Raw genomic sequence first — 22,054 nt, 5'->3', positions numbered from 1 at the left:
GAATTCAACATTGAACAGTTACAGATCTGGGACGGTCCCTTCTATGAAAGTGCTGAAATTAAGTTAAAATCAGTCTTACGTGAAGTATGTTCCAACCCACGTGGGAACTTGACTCTCTCATCTGTCTAAAGAGTACTGGACGATAGAAAAATATATATTTTTTAAACAATGTGATCTCAAATTAAAGACTGCTCCAGATAGCCTGCATTTGCGATGGAATAACTGACAAATCACAAGTGGTTTAGTTGGGAGGGCTTTGATCAGTCAAAAGTAACGAAACTAGCTCCAGAATGCCAAGTATTCGTGTAAATTACGGTTACATGTTAACATTGCTGTTCTTACATAAGCATTCATGAAAATGTGGTATTCTGTAACTCGAATTCCATCCATTTTCCAGACCTCTACTCATGTCTGAGGTAAATTGATAAATTGTCTCTTAGTTTTAGGATTCAAACTGTCTAACCTGTATTTTTGGTCCATACAAGAAGCAAATCCCTGTCTCCACTTTGCATGTGGTGTTTTGTTTAATCGAACTTTGTTTGCCTCACTTCCCCTCGTTTCCCTTACCCTACCCATTCAGTTGTGAGAATTCTTTTTTCTTTCCTAAAATCTAGTCTTGTTGTTTTACTGAACAAAGGTTATCAACCAGTACATGCAGTCCCCACATGGAGCTTTTCAGTGTTGGGAGACGTGTCTCAATTCCCTGCTGTGGGAAGGAACTCAGTGGTGAATAAATGGTTGAAGTGCTGGCAGCCAGAGTTGCAGGGAAAGCGCCTACTTCCTGCGAGCCTGTGATCTTTTTCTTCCTCAAGATTAAGATAGCTTGAGTAAACTCTCTTTTAAAAAAGATTCTTTTCACTCTCTCTTTTTTAAAACTGTCTTGCAAAAACAAACAAAAAAAGGGGGGGGAAAAAAAAGACCGCTAATATGAATCCACCCCTCCTCATTTTAAAAATGTTCTGTTTTGCTTTGTTTAGATTTAGGGTCTGTCTTCTCTTTGACTCTTACATTCATATCCGCAGAGTTCATAGACTTGAGAGTCATTTCAAGCATGGGAACTTGATGTCACCTTCCTTTATTTGATGGTACTTCCGGGAGGGTAGCAGATTAGTAATGAAACACCACATTTTGGTGTGAAAAACCTGGTCTGCTTAAGAATAGAAGTAACTTCTGTCTGTGGAGGCAACAAGTAAACAGAAAAATTAACAGCTTGATTTGAGTAGCCAACAGGAAGGCTCCTTTCGCATTTACATTAAAACTATTCCTTAGTCACTAATGTACCATCATTTAAATTCTCTTCTCAAAGGTATAGATGATAAAGCAGTGCCATTTGTTGCTGTGGTCCTATTCTCAAATGCATGGACAATGTTCCCCCTCTTTTTAAAATACTGCTTGTATCTGGGATGCAAGCTATACTTACCTTTTTAAATACATTTTTAAAGTATTTATTAATGAACCAAAGGAAATCAGATGCTTTCTATAAGCATCAGGATATAGAATACATAGTGATTTGACTATGAATTTTAAATCCACATTTTAATATTAGTGGAGTATTGCAAAGACGTTCCTTCTAAAGTTTTAATATTCCTTTTATTAAGGGTCTCAGGGAGGGTGAATTAGTCAGCCATATTTATTTTCCAGAGGTGTAAGGAATTGCTAAGTTTTTTAATTAACTTTTTAAAAAAATTTAAACGTCACCAAACTCATGTGGGTTGCACTGCTTTTGGAACCAGTAAGTGTTGGTTTGCACTTTGTTCAGAAACACTGTGTACTTTTTCAAAATTAGTTTCATGTAAAGTGATTGGACCCCGAGATGAGTGGGAAAAGCTGGTTTACCAGCTACTCAGAGGCTGCTAATTGATTCATTGCCAATGTCTTGGTTTTTCAGTTTTGCCTCCGTGATAAATTAAAGAGTGGGGAGGGGTGAAGGAAGGGAGGATTGCTTTAGAACAGGTGAGAGGATGAAATGGCCATTTTGGTAGAAACTGCAGCGCACGGTGGGACTGGTCTCAGCAATCAGATGTTCTTGGGCCCATCCTTTAGCTGCTGTTGTGTGTTCTGTTACGGTAGTGCGGTGGTAGGTACTTCAGGCTTTTGATTTCCGAAATGGATGACATCCCTCAGGCATGTATTCTGGAAATGGAATTCCTGTAACTTTCTGCATTTGCAGTCTGCCCTACAATTAGTAGGCAGTGTGTGAAAACACTAGTGTAGATGATAAAGATACATATTAAAAGAGGACCAGAAATACTTGGTATTCAGCGGCACAGTAAGCAGGTTATAAAAACAAAACAAACAAAAAAGCACAGTGTTACGCTTGCAAGTTTCCATTTGTTTTAATACCACACAATTCTTCACACTCGTGCGTGCGCGCGCGCGCGCACAGAGCTTATCTGACCTGCTCTGCTTGAGTCATGCAGTTCAAAAAATAATAGTAGTAATAATAAGGTAAAGACATCTTGATACCCACAAAAAATTTTAATCAAAATCTTTCAGTTTCAATCTGGATATTCAAAACATTGGCAGAAGCTTCTGTGAGTTTAGTTCCACTAAGATGTTTCACCTGCCTTATCAAGACCATTCTCAGTCTACTTTTTTAAGCTACCGTATCTTAAATTATTGAAAATTTATTAATTGCTGAATATATAATAACCTTTGCTTGTATGTAACCGAAAATGGTTTAAGAGCCAACATTTAGAGTATGACAATGGAGCTGAACAGTTTTTAATGCGCAAGCAGTTCTGTTCTTGTGTATGACTTGTAACCTTAATTTACTGTGTAAAGATGGTTACATTATTTCCTTAGCTTTGTTTGTTGGAGACAAATAGAGAATGCTTGTTAAGTATGTCAAAACATAATCTTACCTTGTGAATTTTTGTTAATGTATTATACGAGCTATATTTTTCATTTGCCCAGAAAGACAGCTTGTATAACGCTTTTGGAAGTTCCTGCTCTGTAACGTCTTTAGAGCTGACAGTCTGTTAGGTTTGTTTTTTTTTCTTCATGCTAAAGTGTCGGTGGTTTTGTGAACTGGTCAGAAATTCACAGGTCTTAAATGTTTGGGGGAAATTTATATTGGACACTGCTCCTTGTCTAGCAAATAAAAGATGTTAATATATTCCTGTTACTGGCATGTGCACGACTATGTTATTAGAAGCCACTTTATCGTTTTCCTGCTTTAAATAGAAATGTCTATTTATGAATTCTGCTTGTAGTTTTTTCACAAATAAAATAGTAAAATTAAAAAAAAAAAAGATATATCTGAGAAAGGACTGTTATCCAAAATATACAAAGAACTCTTAAAACTCAACAATAAGAAAACAACCTGATTTTTAAAAAGGACCAAATCTTAGTAGACACCTCACCAGAGAAGATATACAGATGGCAAATAAGCACACAAAAAGATGCACCACAACATGTGTCATCAGGGAAATGCCAATTAAAACAACAAGATACCACCATACACCTATTAGAAAGGCCAAAATCCAAAACACTAACACCACCAAATGCTAGCGAGGATGCAGAGCCACAGGAACTCTCATTCATTGCTTGTGAGAATGCAAAATGGGTACAGCAACTTCAGAAGACAGTTTGTTGGTTCCTTATGAAACTAAGCACTCTTACCATATGATCCAGCAATCATGTTCCTTGGTATTTATCTACCTAAACGAGTTGAAAACTTATGTCCACACAAAAACCTGTTCACAGATGTTTGCAGCAGTTTTATTCATAACTGCCAAAACCTCAAAGCAACCGAGATGTCCTTTAGTAGATGAATGGATAAATAACTGTGGTACATCCAGGCAATGGAATATTATTCAGCACTAAAAAAAAAAAAGATGAGCTCTCAAGCCATGAAAAGACATGGAGGAATCTTAAATGCCTATTACTAAATGAAAAAACCAATCTGAAAAGCCTACATACTGTGTAATTTCAACTATATGACATTCTGGAAAAGGCAAAACCATGGAGACAGTAAAAAGATCAGTGGTTGCCAGGGGTTTGAGTTGGGGTAGGGAGAAAGGGACGATTAGGTGAAGCACAGAGGATTTTGGGGGCAGTAAAAATTCTGTATAACACCACAATTATGGATACATGTCATTATACATTTGTCCAAACTCAGAGAATGTCTAACACCATAATGTACACTTTGGACTTCGGGTGATAAAGATGTGTCAATACAGATTCATTAGCTGTAACAAATGTACCCTCTGGTGGGGATATTGACAATGAGGGAGGCCATGCATGTGTGGGGACAGGAGTCAACAGGAAATCTCTGTACCTTCCATTCAGTTCTGCAGTGAACCTAAAACTGTTCTTAAATAAATTCTATTTTTTAAAAAAGGTGCGCTCATTAACTGCCACTTAGGACCTTTGGCCAATAAAGGAGCATTTTGTTGGTGAGAGAAGCAAAAAGAAAGTCACATCTCCTTGGAAGAGTTTCCTAAATTTTATTTCTCAGAACCCTTGCACAGAAAAGGGGTTCCATCTGTAACTGTTAGCTGGTGATTCTCGATAAACCCCCAGAGGCAAAGCTCACTGGTTTCAACACTCCAGGCCTGAATAATGAAGATTTTCTTGATGGTCCCGGTTTTCCTTTTGCAGGACACTCCAGCTCTTACTGACCTCTCTTCTAGAGATCACCATTCTATGTCCACTTTCGCTTCCCAACTCCCAGCTTTGCACAGCTTTGCCACTCTGCCTGGAACAAAGCCAGCTGTTCCTGCTGACCCACCCACAGACTTGCTTCACTACAAATTTGAGGATTCAGGCTGGAACATCAATCCTTCCCTTCCTGTCGGTTTTGACCTCTCACTAACTTTCACTAATGTTAGATACGGGTGAGATAGCTTCCATGGGCTTCTGTGACTTCTGTGTTTCTCTGTGAATCAGAAATGATCAAAAAGAAGAAGTTCCCACCGCCACTGCCTCTGCTCCCATCTATTAAGGTAAAAACCCTCATTTCTGAGCACGGCACTTGGTTTGTTCTAGCCACCATCTGACACCACCAAAGGGTGCGGCTGACACTGCTGTAAAGTATGACTGGGTAAAACCTCCAGTCATCATTAACTGCAGGTGGCAGGAAACATGCAGCAAGAAAATGCCAGAAGCCGAGAATGTAGAAGAGTGACAGGAACATAGAAAAGGAGGCATGAGAAGGCTGCTGAACCAGTTTCAAACATACTACTCTCTGCCCATCCCTGATCACAGCAAAGTCCTGAGAGAGGTAGGACCTTAATTAAGCATCAGTTCTCTCTAGATGTGGGGAAAGGTACGCTCCCAGCTTTACAAATGCAAGGTACTGCAATTTAAATTGCTTTCCTGATTTTCAACCAATCACATGCAACTGGTGAAGGTGGACTACTAAAATCCTACTCATTTTAATAGGTGCATACCAGTGCCCCATCGCCAGGGTAACTGTCTGAAGGAAGTGATTAGATCCTGTTTCCAAGTATCCAAGGGGAAACAAAGGCAAGATCCAAAGACAAGGAGCTCATGGAATGCCAAGGCAGAGAAAGGCAGTGCCGAGGGAGGAGGCGGCACAGTGCTACAGGTGTTTGTAACAAGAAGTTTTTTCTCATACAGGGAAAAGGAGAGACATAAAGGAAGGCTGGATGAAGCAAGAGATGCAAGCCGTACCTGAGGTCAACTCTGGAAGAGAAAGTTTTGACCTAAGACAGGAAGGAGGAGAATAAGCAAAGGGGAAGTGGAATAGAAGGGCTGGTCTGGGCACAGCAGTGACTTGATCACTCAAAGTCCATTCAGCGGGAAAAGAATCGACTTGTCAATAAATGGTGCTGGGACAACTGGATATCCTTCCTCATGTGAAAGAATGAAGATGACCCCTACCACACACCATTCACAAAAAATGGAGTTAAAAAGGATCCAGGGCTTCCCTGGTGGCGCAGTGGTTGAGAATCTGCCTGCCAATGCAGGGGACACGGGTTCGAGCCCTGGTCTGGGAGGATCCCACATGCCGCGGAGCAACTGGGCCCGTGAGCCACAACTACTAAGCCTGCGCGTCTGGAGCCTGTGCTCCACAACAAAACAGGCCGCGATAGCGAGAGGCACGCGCACCGCGATGAAGAGTGGCCCCCGCTCGCCGCATCTAGAGAAAGCCCTCGCACAGAAATGAAGACCCAACACAGCCATAAATAAATAAATAAATAAATTTATTAAAAAAAAAAAAAAAAAAAAAGGATCCAGACCTAAATGTAGGAGTTGAAACTATAAAACTCTTAGGAGGACACACATAGGCATAAATCTTTGTGACCTTGGACTAGGCAATAGTTTCTTGGATACGACATCAAAAGGACAGTGGCAAAATACTAATAAACTGGACATCAAAATTTGAAACTTTTGCCCTTATGACAATAGTATCAAGAGCACAGAATGGAAAAAAATATTTGCATATTGTGTAACTTTTATCTAGAACATACAAAGAATTCTTAAAATTACAGTGAGATACCAGTTCACATGTACTACAATGGCTATAAGCAAAAAGATTGATAATAACAAGAGTTGGCGAGGATGTGGAGAAACTGGAAACCTCATACTCCACAGCTGGGAATCCAAAATAGTGCAGTCATGTTGGAAAATAATTTGGCAGTACTTCAAAAGGTTAAACATAGAGTTATCATATTAATCCAGCAATTCCACTCCTTGGTATGTACCCCAGAAAAAAATGAAAAGCTACAATCACACAAAAATGCATACACAAATGTTCATAGCAGCATTATTCATAATAGCCAAAAAGTGGAAACAACTCAAACGTCCATAAACTGAAGAATGGATTAAAAAACGTGGCATATATAATACATACATGAAAGAAGCCAGTCACAAAAGACCACATATCATATGATTCTATTTATACGAAATGCCCCAAACAGGCAAATCCATAAAGGAAAAAAAAATAGATTAGTGTTTGCTTAGGGCTGTGGGGTGGGGGGCTGGAGGGAGGGAGGAATGTGGAGTAACTGCTAATGCAAATGGATTTTTTTTTTAAAGGGACATAAAAATGTTCTAAAATTAGATTGTGGCAATGGATGCACAACCCCGTGAAAATGCTAAAAACACTGAACTGTAAACTTTAAATGGATGAATTATATGATATGCAAAATATCCCAATAAAGCTGTTTTTTAAAAAATGCAAAGGGATAAATGATAATGGAAAAATATGTAAATTTGAATTGAAAGAACAAAAAACTTTTGTGAGTCATAAAACACTATAAACCTAATGGAAAATCATGAACTGGGAAAATTTTTGAATAACATACATGACTGATGGCCTTAAAACAAACAATAAGAAAGCTGTGGTAATTCAGTAAGAACTCTATATTGCCCCAGTAGAACAGAAGACAAATACCACAAGAATTCCCCAAAGAAAAAAGTACAAATGACCAACAGTATATAATAATCCATTCACAACATTAATCAAAAAACTTTTCAACTAGTAATCCTAGAGTTAAAGCCTATCCAATGAAAATATAAAGAGGCTTTTAAATATTAATATATAAGAATGTTCTTTATTTAGTGGGAAACTGGGATTGTCCTACATGTACAATGCTAGGGGGAGTGGGCAAATACTATCGTTTATTCACTACAGAAACAAGGCAGGAAAGAAATTCAACCGGACTTCCCTGGTGGCGCAGTGGTTAAGAGTCCGCCTGCCAATGCAGGGGACAAAGGTTCAAGCCCTGGTCTGGGAGGACCCCACATGCCACGGAGCAGCTAGGCCCGTGTGCCACAACTGCTGAGACTGTGCTCTAGAGCCTATGAGGCACAACTACTGAGCCCGCGTGCCACAGCTACTGCAGCCCACATGCCTAGAGCCTGTGTTCTGCAACAAAGAGAAGCCACTGCAATGAGAAGCCCGCACACCGCAACAAAGAGTAGCCCTCGCTCGCTGCAACTAGAGAAAGCCCGCGCGCAGCAACAAAGACCCAACGCAGCCAATAAATAAAATAAATAAAGAAAAAAAGAAGAAATTCAACCAACTGTCAGAAATGGTTGTCTTTTTAGGGGCACAGGGGGTGGAAGGGACCAAGATTTACTGTACCTTGTTTTGTACATTTTTGTAATGAATTTTCCTCCACAAATATTCTAAAATTTAAAAAATACAGATAACAAATATCTACGTCTACCTTCATTGAAAAGGAATTTTATCATATAATCACATATTCCTTACTGGTGGTTCTCAAACTTTGCTACATATTAGAATCACCTGGGAAGATTTTTTTAAAATCCCAATGCCCAGGCCATACCTCACATGCACTAAATCAGAATCTCTGAAGGTAGGACCCAGGCAGCAGTCTTCTTTAAAATTCCTAGGCATGATCGCATGGTACAGCCAAATTGTGTATGGGTGAACCAGGACTCACAGGCAGGAGAATTAACGGCACTCAAAGGTCCTTAAGTTCACAGTGGAACAAACCGAACGCACACAGGTCTGTGTGTGAGCACAGAACAACAAAGTATGTGTGTCCTGGTCATGGCTGCATGGAGCAGCAAGGTACAGGCAGGGCCGCCCGGCTCCTTGGAGTAGGCGGTCATATAACAAGTTTGCAGGAGGAAACAAAGAGAGCTGTCCAGTTCACCAAAGCAGGAGGAACCGCCCTTGCTGAAGGTCAGAGCCCTGATTGTGACCAGACCACTCAGAGGTGACAGCAGGACTGAGAACGCTGGTTCTGCCAGCAGACCTGTGCTGAGACTGTGTGTTCCCTGCGCTATCCTCCAACTCCCTAGGAAGAAGCCTCACAGATGCTTGTGTGTACAACCTCCAGTCTATAGCCTCCCCCCGGGCATGCAACCAGAACACAGTGCCATGTCACCTACAGCTCATGTGTCAGCAGTGTGCAAACAGAACAATGCAGACTAGCACTGGCACAGGAGAACGTGCTAGGGCAGGGCAGGGGGCTGGACTTCGGGCAGCCTCTACCTTAACTTGCACACTGGGGCAAGTTCCGTAATGATGCTTCTGTATCTGCAAAGAGGCCTGACTGGTTGCGCCCTAGAGGCCTTGCCAACCCCAACCTGTCTGTGATCCTCCAAGGTCTGCACACAGAACAGAGACTGCGGCAGTAGCTAAAACTGGAAGCCAGCTGAGTGTGGTTCTGACCGTGAACTTGATCTGACTCAGCTGTGATAATTCCCCTGCCATAGTACCTTGGAAAGAAAGAAAAAATGGAAATTGAGAAGCGCAGACAGAAGGGAAGTTCAAAAGAGGAGGGTTACAGAATGAGTACTCTCAGCCTCCTCTTGGTAATTCTCAGTGGTCCACAGCGAGGCCTGACAAAGCACCTAGTAGCACCATCCACTCAAGACTGTCCCCTGAAGACGTTGACTTCAAAAGGAGGTCACTCAAAGAATGCTGGAGGGAATGTGAAATCAATGCAGCTTTTTGTAAAATGACCGGGCAGTATGTACCAAGAATCTTTAAATCCTTAAAAATGCAGTCCATTTAGTGCAATACTTCCACTTCTGGGAACCTGCCACTCTTGAGAGATCAGATGTATGTAAAAGTTACTGAACAAAAATATTCACATCGGGAGTTCTGGAGACTGGGTGCACAACAATGTAAGTGTATGTAACATGACTAAACTGTACATTTAAAAATGGTTAAGATGGGAAATTTTATTATGTGTATTTTATCACATCTAAAATTAAAAATTCGGGCTTCCCTGGTGGTGCAGTGGTTAAGAATCCACCTGCCAGTGCGGGGGACATGGGTTCGAGCCCTGGTCCGGGAAGATCCCACATATCGTGGAGCAACTAAGCCCGTGCATCACAACTACTGAGCCCACGTGCCACAACTACTGAAGCCTGTGCGCCTAGAGCCCGTGCTCCGCAAAAAGAGAAGCCACCGCAATGAGAAGCCCATGCACCGCAACAAAGACCCAACACAGCCAAAAATAAAATAAATAAAATAAATACATTTATAAAATTAAAAATTCATAGGCATTTAATAGCAAAAACAAAATATCTTGGCTCACACTACAATTTTTTAAAACTGAAAAATAATGTAAATATCTAACAGTCAGAAATTAGTTAATAATCAATTACGGAATATTGAAACAATGGACATCGAATGTCAAGTTCTTCAAGCAAACTGGAATGTGCTCATGATATAATATTCAGTGAAAAATGGCAAAGCACGTGTGGTCCTGGGTTTAGGAAGAATCGATTGGAAAAAAAAACAAAACTAGAAAATCAAAACACTAAGCATAGTTCTGTCTCTACACTGGGATTTCCAAATTTTCTACAAGAAACACTCCAGCGGGGTGAGGGAAGGAGGGCCTTGGTGGACATTAATTCATGGTCCAAGAATCAAAGGGCAGAATGATTTCCACTTTATAGCCTGTCAGCTTTGAGGTTTTTTCCCTTAAAGAAACAGACAGCCAGAGGAGTTTTCAAAACTGCTGCATCAGCTCTGTCAACTGAGACAGAACTGGGACTGGAGATGGCAGAGATGCAAGTACAGCAGCTCCCCTCATACGTTCCAAGACCCCCAGTGGATGCCTGAAACTGCCGATAGTACTGAACCCCGTATATACTATAGGGTTTTTTCCTATGCATACATACCTATGATAAAGTTTAATTTATAAGTTAGGCAAAGTAAGAGATTAACGACAGTGACTAACAATAAAATAGAATGGGGTCTCTCTCTCTCAAAGTACCTTACTGTACAAATTTAACACATTTTCCATCTTAACTAAAGCGCTTATCACATACCGTGGCCATAACTTTTACAGTCTGAGGTGCGAGAGGAAAACTAGCACACATTTTTTTCCTTCTTCACAATTTCACGAATAGAAAATTCGTTCTTACCATAGATCTTAGCTACCTCAGCATATGATTTTTTTTTTCCTTATTAAGTCAAGAACCTTTTCACTTAAAGGAAGCACTTGACGGTTTCTCTTTGCATATCTGAACTGCCAGCATCACTACTCTTGCACTTCAGGTCCTTTATTAAGTAAAATAAGGGTTACTTGAACCCAAGCACCTCGATATCACAACAGTGAATCTGATGACTGAGGGGGCTATGCAGAGACTAATGGGCAGGGCACACTGGACAGAGGGACGATTCACATTCTGGGCAGGACAGAGCAAGACTTCATCACGTGAGCTACTCAGAACGGCACACAATTTAAAACTTATGAATTGTTGAGACTTCCCTAGTGGTCCAGTGGTAAAGAATCTGCCTTCAAACGCAGGGGATGCGGGTTTGATCCCTGGTCGGGGAATTAGGATCCCACATGCCACGGGGCAACTAAGCCTGCGCGCCACAACTACTGAGCTTGTGCACCTCAACTAGAGAACCCGCGTGCCGCCAGCTACAGAGCCCAACGCGCCCTGGAGCCCGCCAGGCTAGGCAGGCCACAACTAGAGACAAGCCCGCGCACCACAACGAAGAGCCTGCACGCTGCAACGAGAGATCCCGTGTGCCTCAACGAAGATCCCACATGCCCCAACTAAGACCCAACACAGCCAAAAAAAAAAAAAAAAAAAAACTTATGAATTGTTTACTTCTGGAATTTTCTATTAATATTTTTGGACACTGACCACGAGTAACTGAAACCACAGAAAGAGAAACCACAAATAAGGGGGGATGACTATTACCAGCACTACCCAGTCTCCCCATATAAGCGAGGATGAGAAAAGCAGTATCACCCACTTTTCACCATCTGCCGTTTTATCCCATTCACAGTGTTTTAAATGGTTGCTCTGTGCCTCCTTTTGATTGTTTCATAATGGGCCCAAAGTGATCTGGGAAATGTAATCCAAATATAAAGTAAATTATATTACTAATAAACAATCCACAGGAAATGGGCTTGCTCTTCTCTGGGAGATGAAAGAATGCATTACAAATATTAATGAATTCTTAATCCAAAAAGGCTTGCACCAGCCACAGAACTACTTAATGGATACTGATCCTTGTGTTCATTATCAGAAAATTTATGTTTCACTTAGAAAAAAACAAAAAATGTGAAACAGTACTCAGGAAACTGAATCTTCCGACTAGCAGTGAAAAACATATAAATAAGGTGCAGCAAGGTGGAAGGAGAGTAAATAAAAATAATAACTAGCAATGTAAGTGGAAGGTAAGAAACTCAGTCATGTGAAATGCAGGGTCACATTACTGCGACATTAACGACATTTTCTCTGGTCCTGAGTTCCCATGGCCCGGTAGCTAATCACCAAGTATACTAGTATACAAACTTTCATTATTAATGCAGGCTGTGCCGAGTGCCTGTGACAGGAGTTTACAGTATTTGACCTTTGCTAGAATAATAGTTTCGGGCCAACAGTTTCTTGATTAGCATCAATTAGTGAAGATGTTCTATCCAAACAAGTAAAACAGGTTTGGTTCTTGGTGCAGTTTTTTCATTTTGTTTTTGCCTTAAACAAAAGAAAAAGGCGTCTAATCTTACAAATGAGAACAGAAGTCAGCATCTTTCAGAGCTGGGGCTGAAAGATGATGTGCTCTTGAAGCAAAGCCAGATGGGGAGGGAAAACAGAGGGGGTGGGGTAGGCGGGGACGGGCCTCTACCCATGGGCTCTGTGCACACACCGTATTTACTGTATCATTAGCAACAACAGTGCTAGCTTTTTAAATAGATGGCTATTTTAAAATCCAGTGCATGTTCACAACCGTAAGTCAACTATTTTTATAGGCAGGTAGAACATTAGGACTCTAGATACTTTTCCAACAATATGGTTTAAACAGAAATCTGTGTGTGTTCGACACTGTGGAAAAAACATTGTTTACTGTCTGATGCATCCTGAGTCACTGCCATTTTTAAGCAAGCATCTCTGCCTTTAACTTTCCTTTTCGAATTAAAATTACCAAGATAATGAAACCAAATTACCACTGTGAGACACTAATTTGATGTACAAATTTGGGCAATCCACAAACACTGTCCCACCAAAGAGGAATCTGCTTAGTGTATTTAATTATCATTTGGACCAAAAGCATCTAATATGGAGAATATTTCCTTCAACCCATCAAAACGTTGAATGTTGCAGAACTAATTAACTCTCTTCTATTCATAAGGCTTGGCAAAGACCTTAGTAGAAATAAATTTATTCCTATGGAGAAAAACAAACTTTGGGATATTTTCTCAAAAACCAAAGATATCTAATTTGGTCAGGACAGAGGAGACGAGGCCTTGTCAGGGATTTCTCTGCAGGTGTGCCTGCAGCCTAAATGAGACCCTTCTGGCTTGCCACTCTGCCCAAGCTTGCCATGCCATTCATTGCTACCTGATGTCCCTCTAAAATGCCACAAAATAAATAAGTAAACAGTAACTGTGAAGTGATTAATATGTTAGCTAACCTTATTGTGGTAATCAGTCTGTAATTTATATATATATATATCAAATCACTACGTTGTATACCTTAAACTTACAATGTCATGGGTCGATTATATTTCAATAAAGCTGGAAAAAATTTTTTAAAGAGTGAAGTCCCACTAAAACTAACACTGATTTTTTTATTAATAAAACTATATCTGAAATGCAGTATTCCCCAGAGTCTCTCAGGTGTTCTCCAATCCTAGGGCCCAAGCAGCATCAATTCATCTGCAGTAGCACAGACTATAGGAGGGAAACCTCTATTATCTGTTTTATATAGATGAGGTATACTTGGAGAAGACATCATGCCCGTCCTCAACCATCAGACATAGGAAGCACATACACACTAATTCAAGAAAAAAGGACAAATGATGAAGCTAATAAGAATAAAAGTAAAATGCTGTGCACAATTCGTAAAAAGGAGTAATTCCAGTGGGGTAACCGGCAAAAGAGGCAGTGTGGGAACTGGAATTTGAAAGAAGAGAAGAAATCTGACAAAGAGATATAGCAGGAGGGGGAGGGCAAAGAGAAGGAAGAAAGGACATTCCAGGAATTTCCCCAAATACTGATAAACAGGTCAGATTCCTTGGCACAGGAAATCACTTCATACCAAAGAGGTTTCCAAGTTCCAGCTAATGACTGGATTGTAAACAATGCTGTCCAAAGTAAGAAAGTTCCAGAACAATAAAAGATTTTGGACACTCACCAATTCACAGCACCATTTCTAACATTCAGAGCTTAAGGTTTGTGCTCTTAATTTTACCCCACATAAACTGCAAATATCCACTAAATGATTCAGAAATAATGCATATAACATCTCAAGTAATACACTCATTCAGGGGATTACAAAAACAGATACCAATTTCACAGTCCCAGAGCATATCTTAGATCAATTCCAAACATGTTTATGTGTAAATGTGAACAATTCTTACAGTGGCATATGATCAATAAGGCCCCAATTTATCTTGCCCTCAGTAAACAAATACTCAGAAAACCTAAAAGAAGATCAAAGAACTTTTATGATTCCAGGTATCATTATTTTGGAGAGGCCTTCCTCACATCTGATTGAAGTTAAATAATGTTTGGGTTTTTATTGGTAAAGTTAAGTGCAAAAAGTTGGTAATAATAAGGGAAGCCAAAATACTTCGTGCAAGTAATCCATAAGTCCCTTGTTCCACCCCTTTACAAGTCTGAATTTTCACCAACAATTAAATTTTATAGCTGTTCAAATGCTGGATGATGTCATCAAGGAAACACATCAGTATATAGCGCTGGGTGGTAATAAACAGACTGTGGTCAGATTACACTTGCCAAAATCCATAACCTTTAAACATACCACAGTGAATTTAGATTATAGCGTTTCCCTAATTTGTGAACAAGAAAACAAAACTGATGGTTAATATTGATAACATGAATCTTTGTAAAAGTATAGCCTGGGCAATCAAAATAGTTTATATATAGGTTGAACTAAAGAAATCAATCTATTCAAATCATCTTTTTTTTTTTTTAAACATTCCCTTCTTCGAGAAGTTACCGTAACAAAGAAAAAAACCTTCTCCCAGAAGATTTCTTATAAGCACTAGTTCTGCCTAATTCCAATACATGTAGTTTGGGGGCTGTTTTGTTGCTCGCTTACCTGGGGACTTTTTGGTTGATCTTGACGGCACAGAGTGAGACTGTCGAGGCAGCAGAGGTGACGAAGGCAGAGACATGGAGACACCTTTGGCCAAGCTCACCCTGTAGGCGTCCTCTGCCACCGGAAGGCTGCTCACAGAAAACTCGCCACCATGGCCAGGGGGCAGGACTGAAGGGGAAGTCTCCAGACCAAAGTCACCTCCTGGAGTGGAGAGAGAAAACCTTAGGTTAGGCCATCCGTGATAGCTAGATGCGAATTTAACTCCTAAGAACTACATTCTTAGAATTCCCATATGCCATATGTGTGTGTGGAATTTTTTTTTTTTTTTTTTAAAGATTCTTCTCTCATCCCATTCACTTCATACTCCGCGTGGCACAGAGTCCACTGTCCTACAACTCAACCAGCCCAAACCCTTAGTCATGAGACTGGAACCATGGCTCACTGATGAAGCAGGTTCTCCTCGGTATTCAACCCCTAAATGAACTTAAGGACAAACAAGCTTACTCTAACGAAATTAAACATTCTAGGGAACTCCCTGGCAGTCCAGTGGTTAGGACTCTGCTCTCTCACTGCCGAAGGCATCAGTTCAATCCCTGGTTGGGGAACTAAGATCCTGCGAGCCACGTGGTGCAGCAAAAAAAAAAAAAAAAAAGGGAAATTAAACATTCTAGGGTGGTAGACGTATTTTTAAAAAAATACAGAGGAGGCAATTGCAGTGTACAGAGGACACAAGGAAGGGACTAATGTCGGCTAGGACCAGCACCTCTGAAAAAACACAGCCAGTCCTCAAGTACTCAGATGACATGCTTTCCTCCTCACCCCCAGGTATATACAAAGAAGCAACTGAGATGGTGCAAGAAGAAGAGGTAAATCATTTTCCTGATGATTAAAAAAGCATCTTTAAGCTCTGAATTATATACAGCAGAACTGGAAAGATACAGAACGTTTTCAACAAGCAAACTTTTCTCTCTGATGAAAGTTATCCAACTGATGAAAGTTTACCACGCCTTCCTGACTCCGAAAAACGGAGGCCTGGATTTGAACTTAAACCATTTGTCTAGCCACGTGGGAACTTAATTGTTGCAGATCTTTGTGTACAATACTCAAAAAGGATGCAACCCCAACTGTCAAGTTCCCAATGGCATCACTGTACTTGTTTTTCATGTTAGGAGGCACGGTGAAGTAGAGAGTTAGCCCCTCCACAGACCAGGGGGCAGTTAAAACAGGCAAACAGGCTCTGGCATGGCTTTCAAAGGCAACTCAAAACAAGCAGAGCTGTGAACAGAAAAGCCACAGGTTCCGCAAGGCGTAAGTTGGCACCATCAGAAAGGTAATTTCAGTCTCAGCTGGGCCAGCTATGCTTGAAGGGGTTTTAATAAAATTGGGAAACTAAATATCCAAATGACTGACATTTGAAGAAACAATGAGAATTACCAGGAAACTCTCACTAGAATTTTCAAAAACAAGGACATTATGCAAACACCCAAGACAAATGACTTTCTGCCCATGAGGGAGGGAAGCAGGAAGGAAGGAGTTAATGGAGATCCTTACTTCCTAAGTCCAAGTGAACTGCAGTGTCTCCCACCCTGGTCCTCTTACAACCCTTGCCCACCCTGCTTCTCGAGCCTGCACTGTAAGATACCATCACCACCAATTCCCAGGACCCAGGAGCTAATCTTAACACCACCGTGGACAAGCCTGAAATCTTTCAAAAACCTCCCCCTTGGCGTCTTAAGCCAGGGCGTGAAGCTTCCTAGCTGCTTCCCCCCTTCAACAGTCTGGCGAGGAAACAGATCTTAAAGCAGAATGGAGGGTGCACCACAATGCCAACTCCCACTGGGGCTGAAGGTCCACCATGCTGAGACTTGGGACAGTTGAAGGGACGGTTGTTTTCTCTGGTCCAATATCAGGTTCTCATGACCAGTCCTCACCACCACCTCCGTCTCATCTTAGGAATGCAAGCAGGTGCTGTACCTACAAGAATGGTGCCTGGTCATCTGATCCCTGGATGTGTCCCAAGGAACCCTAGGAGACAGACGAGAACTTGGAAAGCACTGAGGCCACAGCCCAGAGCCCCAGGGAGTTACACACACAGAATGTGGGGGGCCTTGAAGAGGTGACACTGGTTTTCCACGTGGCTTGAAGAAAGCTACCCTGCCCTGTGGCTGCCCTTAAACTGCCTAAATCACCAACCTGGGTACCCAAATAGCTATGGGATGGCCCGATGGGAGCAGGCGCTGTGACAAGGCACTGTCTTTTCCTACTCACACACGCGTATCTCCGACTGTCAACAAACAAACCACAGATTTCAGGTCACTTAATCTGGATGAGGACACAAAATGAGGGAGAAATGCATCTTTTATGACAACATTAGAAATAAAACAATGAGCCCATTACTGAGAGAGGGTTTATTTTCTTAAATACTTGGAATTCTTCAGTGATACAAGAGAAATTGGGGACTGAGGGATAAAAGAGAATTAAAGAGTTTCCTAATTACAAATTCTGCCCCTAAACTTTGTTTATATCAAGCAAAACAAATATTTTCATTAACTGCAAATCTGGTGGGGATGAGTTTCCAAAGAAAGCCATAACCATGAGGACCTTCAGCCTTCGGAGCAGCTGTGCTCCAGCACTTTGATTTTATGTGGTCTGCAATAAAACGAGACTTAGAGATGGGGTTTGGGGAGGCAGGGTTTCTATTTCAAGTTTACTTTGACATCTCACCATAATATTAGCCCCAAACACGCTGTTCTGTTGGTTTATTTTTCAGACACAATTAAAGACCCCTAACTTCCAACTTCCTTTTATCAGAAAGGCACAAAGCAGGGAAAGAAGTTTTATGTATGACCGGGCGACGCAAAGAAGTGGGTGATCCAGTGGCTTAGAAGCTGGAGACAGCACTCCGGAGTCTGGTGCTTTAACTGCATCAGGCAAGGGGTTCAGGTCAAAGTCAGTCCAAGAGCATCACAAGGATGCCGACGCCAGTGCCAGAAAGTGAAAGTCTCCTGGGGCATCCATAGGACTAAACAATATTGGTTCTAGGCAACATGACACCAGAAATTCTCCAGTTGATTGAACATTCCTCAACAGATGCTTCAAGAGGTTTAAGAGGAATTAAAAACATCTCACTGCAATAACCAGCATGGCCTGCACATTTCTTTTAGCTTTGAATACATGTTTTTCTGTTGACTGTGACCTATTTTATTCCCCACCTCAATTAAGTGATGGGAAATACACCTCAGTCCCCCTTCCTGTTGCTGCAGCAGAAATGCCCAGGCCAGGTAGAACGACGCATCCTTTCCAGGGTAGGAAAACCATATTATCAACCACCTCCTCCAGTTCCCCCGGCAGGTATTTCCCATTGATTCACCGTGGACACTCACATCCACCCCAACGTGCTTTCACTCTCAGAGAGCACCTAGTCCAATCACACAGGTTCTCAGACAAGAAGCCAGGGCATGGGGGTTATCCGTGAGGAGCAGGGTCACAGCTACAACTTCCAAAATCCCCCCAAGTGGCTGGCTCATGCTCTCACATACTCACTACTCTACATATTTAAGAACTTAACTTTGAAAAAAAAAAAAAAAAAAAAAGGAGCTACTCAAAATAGACATGTTTTTATTTTTTTTTAAAACATTTATTTATTTGGCTGTGCCGGGTCTTAGTTGCAGCACGTGGGATCTTCATTGCTGCCTGCGATCTTTAGTTGCAGCACACGGGATCTTTAGTTGTGGCATGTGAACTCTTAGTTGCAGCATGTGGGATAGAGTTCCCTGACCTGGGATCGAACCCAGGCCCCAGGCATTGGGAGCACGGAGTCTTAGCTACTGGACCACCAGGGAAGTCCCAAAATAGACATGTTATTGAATGAGTTAATTCTATAAAGGAGTCAGCACATTTCTGCTATAAAAGTTTAGGCTTTGTAGGTCACATACAGTCTCTGTCATTCATATACATAACATACACACACATACCTTTTCTTATTTTAAAATCACCAACTCTGAGTTTCAAAAATAAAAGACCAGAAAGGGCATGCGGGTATAAGGTTCTTCCTGTTTGTAATAAATATAAGTAAATACATATACATATATACTTACTCACATGCACAAAAACTAAATCCAAGTCATAGTTTGCAAAGATAATAGAATTATCAAAGGGGATAAAATCATCCAATAAGGCTTTTTAAATTGGCAGAAATGGCTTTTGATAACAGTTCTTTTTTAATTTTTTCCACTATTACAGGCTGTGAAAAGGGATTTAAACTCATAATGGCAGAAAATGCGAACCTGGGAGATGACGAATGTTTAAAGGCGGCTATGCAGAATGGCAATGTCCAACATTACAGATTAAAGTGCATGGAGTGCAGGATTAGGGAAGGCTTAAAAAAAAATGAGGGCAACGAAGCCAGGGAGATGAAAGTAAAACTGCATTTCAAAAAGAGTAGATCTGAGAAAGGCAAGGGTGAGCTTAGACATTCAGGTAAATAGGTCTGCAGATGCAGGAAATAAGATTTCCATTTATTGTGCCATTGAAGTGGCTAGATGGAGGAGGGGGGAATGGAAGCTTAGAATAGAAAGAGAAAAGATGTTCTGTTTATCCAGTTCCAGAAAACAGGACTTGTGCAATACATTTAACTAGGGCATTAAATGTGTTAGGGCATCTTTTGTGCAGTCCCTGCCTGGGAGTGCTCTCACGTTTCTTAAACATATTTTCCATCATAAGGCTTTATGACCATATAACTCATATATATTTACAGAAACCTAGAAAATTGGAAAAAATTTCCTCCCGCAAGATCCAGTATCATTTTTGAAACCCTCAGAAGTTTCTCTCTGCAACTGAAAGCACTTTAAACCGCTGTACATCTTATAGGATCTCACCAACTACCCAGCCAGAGCTGATTGTTAATGTGCATTTTCAAAAAGAAAGATTAATGTACCCAAGAAAGCAATTTTCCAAAACATTATTCACACAGTCATGACTAATTCTCAAACAATACTGCTGAGAGGCAACAAAGCAGCTAACTCCAGAGTACAGAAAAATCTGGTCAATAGGACAAGTTTACCCTTTTGTCTTCAAAACTCCAAGTGGGTTCTAAACAGAGCTCAGTAAAGACTATCCTCACAGTTTTATTCTTAATACTCAAGGGTTACAGAGCCAAATGTACTTTATTCCAAAACAGATGAGTAAACAGACTGGCATTTCCTCTCTAACTGTCAAAGTTTTCCCTTTAAGGCATGTTGCCACGCAAGAGATTCTGAGCTTTAAGAATATGTATATGACCTCAGAAACACTCCCACTCCCAAGCCCCGGAGGGTGCATTTTAACATAATAAATGCTTTTTTAGATATACTATGTGTTAGGACAGGGTTTCAGGCACTTTATATCACTGGAGCCAATTCATGAAGGTAGGTGCTAGTATTATGTCCCTCCTTCAATGAGGAAACTGAGGCACGGAAAGCATCAAGTATCTCGCCCAAGGACTCCGGCAAACGGCAGAGTCAGGTCTGAACCCAGGCAGTGCGACCCAGAGTCCATTCTCTCGGTACTGCTCCCCTAAGGAAAGGCTACTGAGAGATGCCTTTCCACATTATATCGTTTTGTATACCTAACAGGGAAGACCAAAAATAGTCTAGGTAGGTCTACACGCACACAGCACCGGGCCACTGTGAGAAGAAACCTGTTCCCTCACCTATTTTCACTTTTCGTGCTGGCTGCTTAATTAGCTCCACAGCAATCCATCTGGGAGGCACCCAGGCCCAGGGTTCATTAATTTTCTTCCAGTCACACCTTATGCTGTCACCATACAAGCAAAGTAGATCCGAGATAGATGTTCAGTCATCAAGCACCCTAAATAGTTTCTTCTTCTTTCACTTTATACTGTCAACTCATTAACTCTTGCAGCCTCCGGGCCTGCTCTCTCTGCCCGGGGTGGATGTGCTGAATGCCATTCCCACCACACAGGACACAGAATCCTGACACTCTACGTGGCCAGGTGATGAAGGAAGCCGTGGGGCAGCTGTGGCCAAAAGCAACCTGGGTTCAGGGTTCATCTTAAATCTGCGTGGAATTCATTATTCTACATCTCCTTGTTGGGATAAACTCATTCCCCAAGTCCATGGGTCCTGTCAAACACTCCACACTTGGACTCTTGAGATCTGCCAGGCCCACTGCACATGACTGGAGCTGGAGTTCCCAGCCCTGCCACAGAAGGGAGCCCGAGCCCTTCCCGGGAAGGCTGTCCTGAGTGCTCTGGGGTGCAGCTTGGGCACCAGCAGTGAGTGAAAGCTCACTAGGTGATTCTCACGTACAGCCAGGACGGAGAACCACACCAAAGATTGTGAGACCACAAGAAAGCAGTCAAAAAGATCTGAAACGTTTTGTGTTCCTATTACAAGATAAGGGGTAGGGAGGGAGTGGTGGGAGGGAGATGAAAAGGAAAAGAAACTTGAGGGAATAATCATGTAGATGATTAAATAAAGGTTCCCATTATGCACAATGTGCATTCCTTGAGTGTATGTATATATGCACACCTGTGTTTATATACACATGTGTGCACACACTGTATTTTTTTTATGTATATATAAATAATGTAAATATGCACACTCGTACATGCATGGAAGGTCTCTAAGAAGGACACACAGGATCTAGGAGCAGTGGTTGCCTCTGGGAACAGGAACTGACCAACTGGGAACATGGAATGGGAGGTATATACACTTTTAAATGGTTTACATTTTTTGCTATGTGCGTATGTTTCCTATAAATATTTTAAATCTACGTTTCCTAGGATTGAGCCAGGTGTGGATATGAAGATCTTAAGTCTAACTGGGCCACACACTATGGCCTAACTTGGCAAGTGGGTGAGATGAAGCTCCCTTCCACAAAGACTGTTCAAAGTGACGGTGTGTGTGCTGACAGGTCGGAGGTGAGCTTGCTTCTGGTTGACGGAGGTGGACACAGGACAGGGGAGTAAGAAGAGCCCCAGGGCCGTGCTCGGAAAGAGGTGGGATTCTCAGCAGCCCCAAGCATCCTCGCTCCCACTGTGTAGCACAATCGTCCTCTCTCCTCA

The 22,054-nt window shown here is 41.5% G+C and overlaps 1 protein-coding gene across 4 annotated transcripts in view; it reads right to left on the bottom strand.

Moving 5' to 3' along the window:
* Positions 1-22,054, bottom strand: part of TANC1 (tetratricopeptide repeat, ankyrin repeat and coiled-coil containing 1) — a 251,103-nt gene that overhangs the window by 122,588 nt on the left and 106,461 nt on the right. For all 4 annotated transcript variants that reach the window (XM_057551173.1, XM_057551172.1, XM_057551176.1 and 1 more), the window contains one exon: positions 14,989-15,189. In XM_057551173.1, the coding sequence (XP_057407156.1) occupies positions 14,989-15,189 (201 nt within the window). The remainder of the gene's footprint in view (positions 1-14,988; positions 15,190-22,054) is intronic.

This window comes from Balaenoptera acutorostrata, chromosome 8, assembly GCF_949987535.1.
Source record: "Balaenoptera acutorostrata chromosome 8, mBalAcu1.1, whole genome shotgun sequence".
Classification (NCBI taxonomy): domain Eukaryota; kingdom Metazoa; phylum Chordata; class Mammalia; order Artiodactyla; family Balaenopteridae; genus Balaenoptera; species Balaenoptera acutorostrata.
Note: the sequence above shows the minus strand (reverse complement) of the source record. Positions and strands in the feature narration are given on the sequence as shown.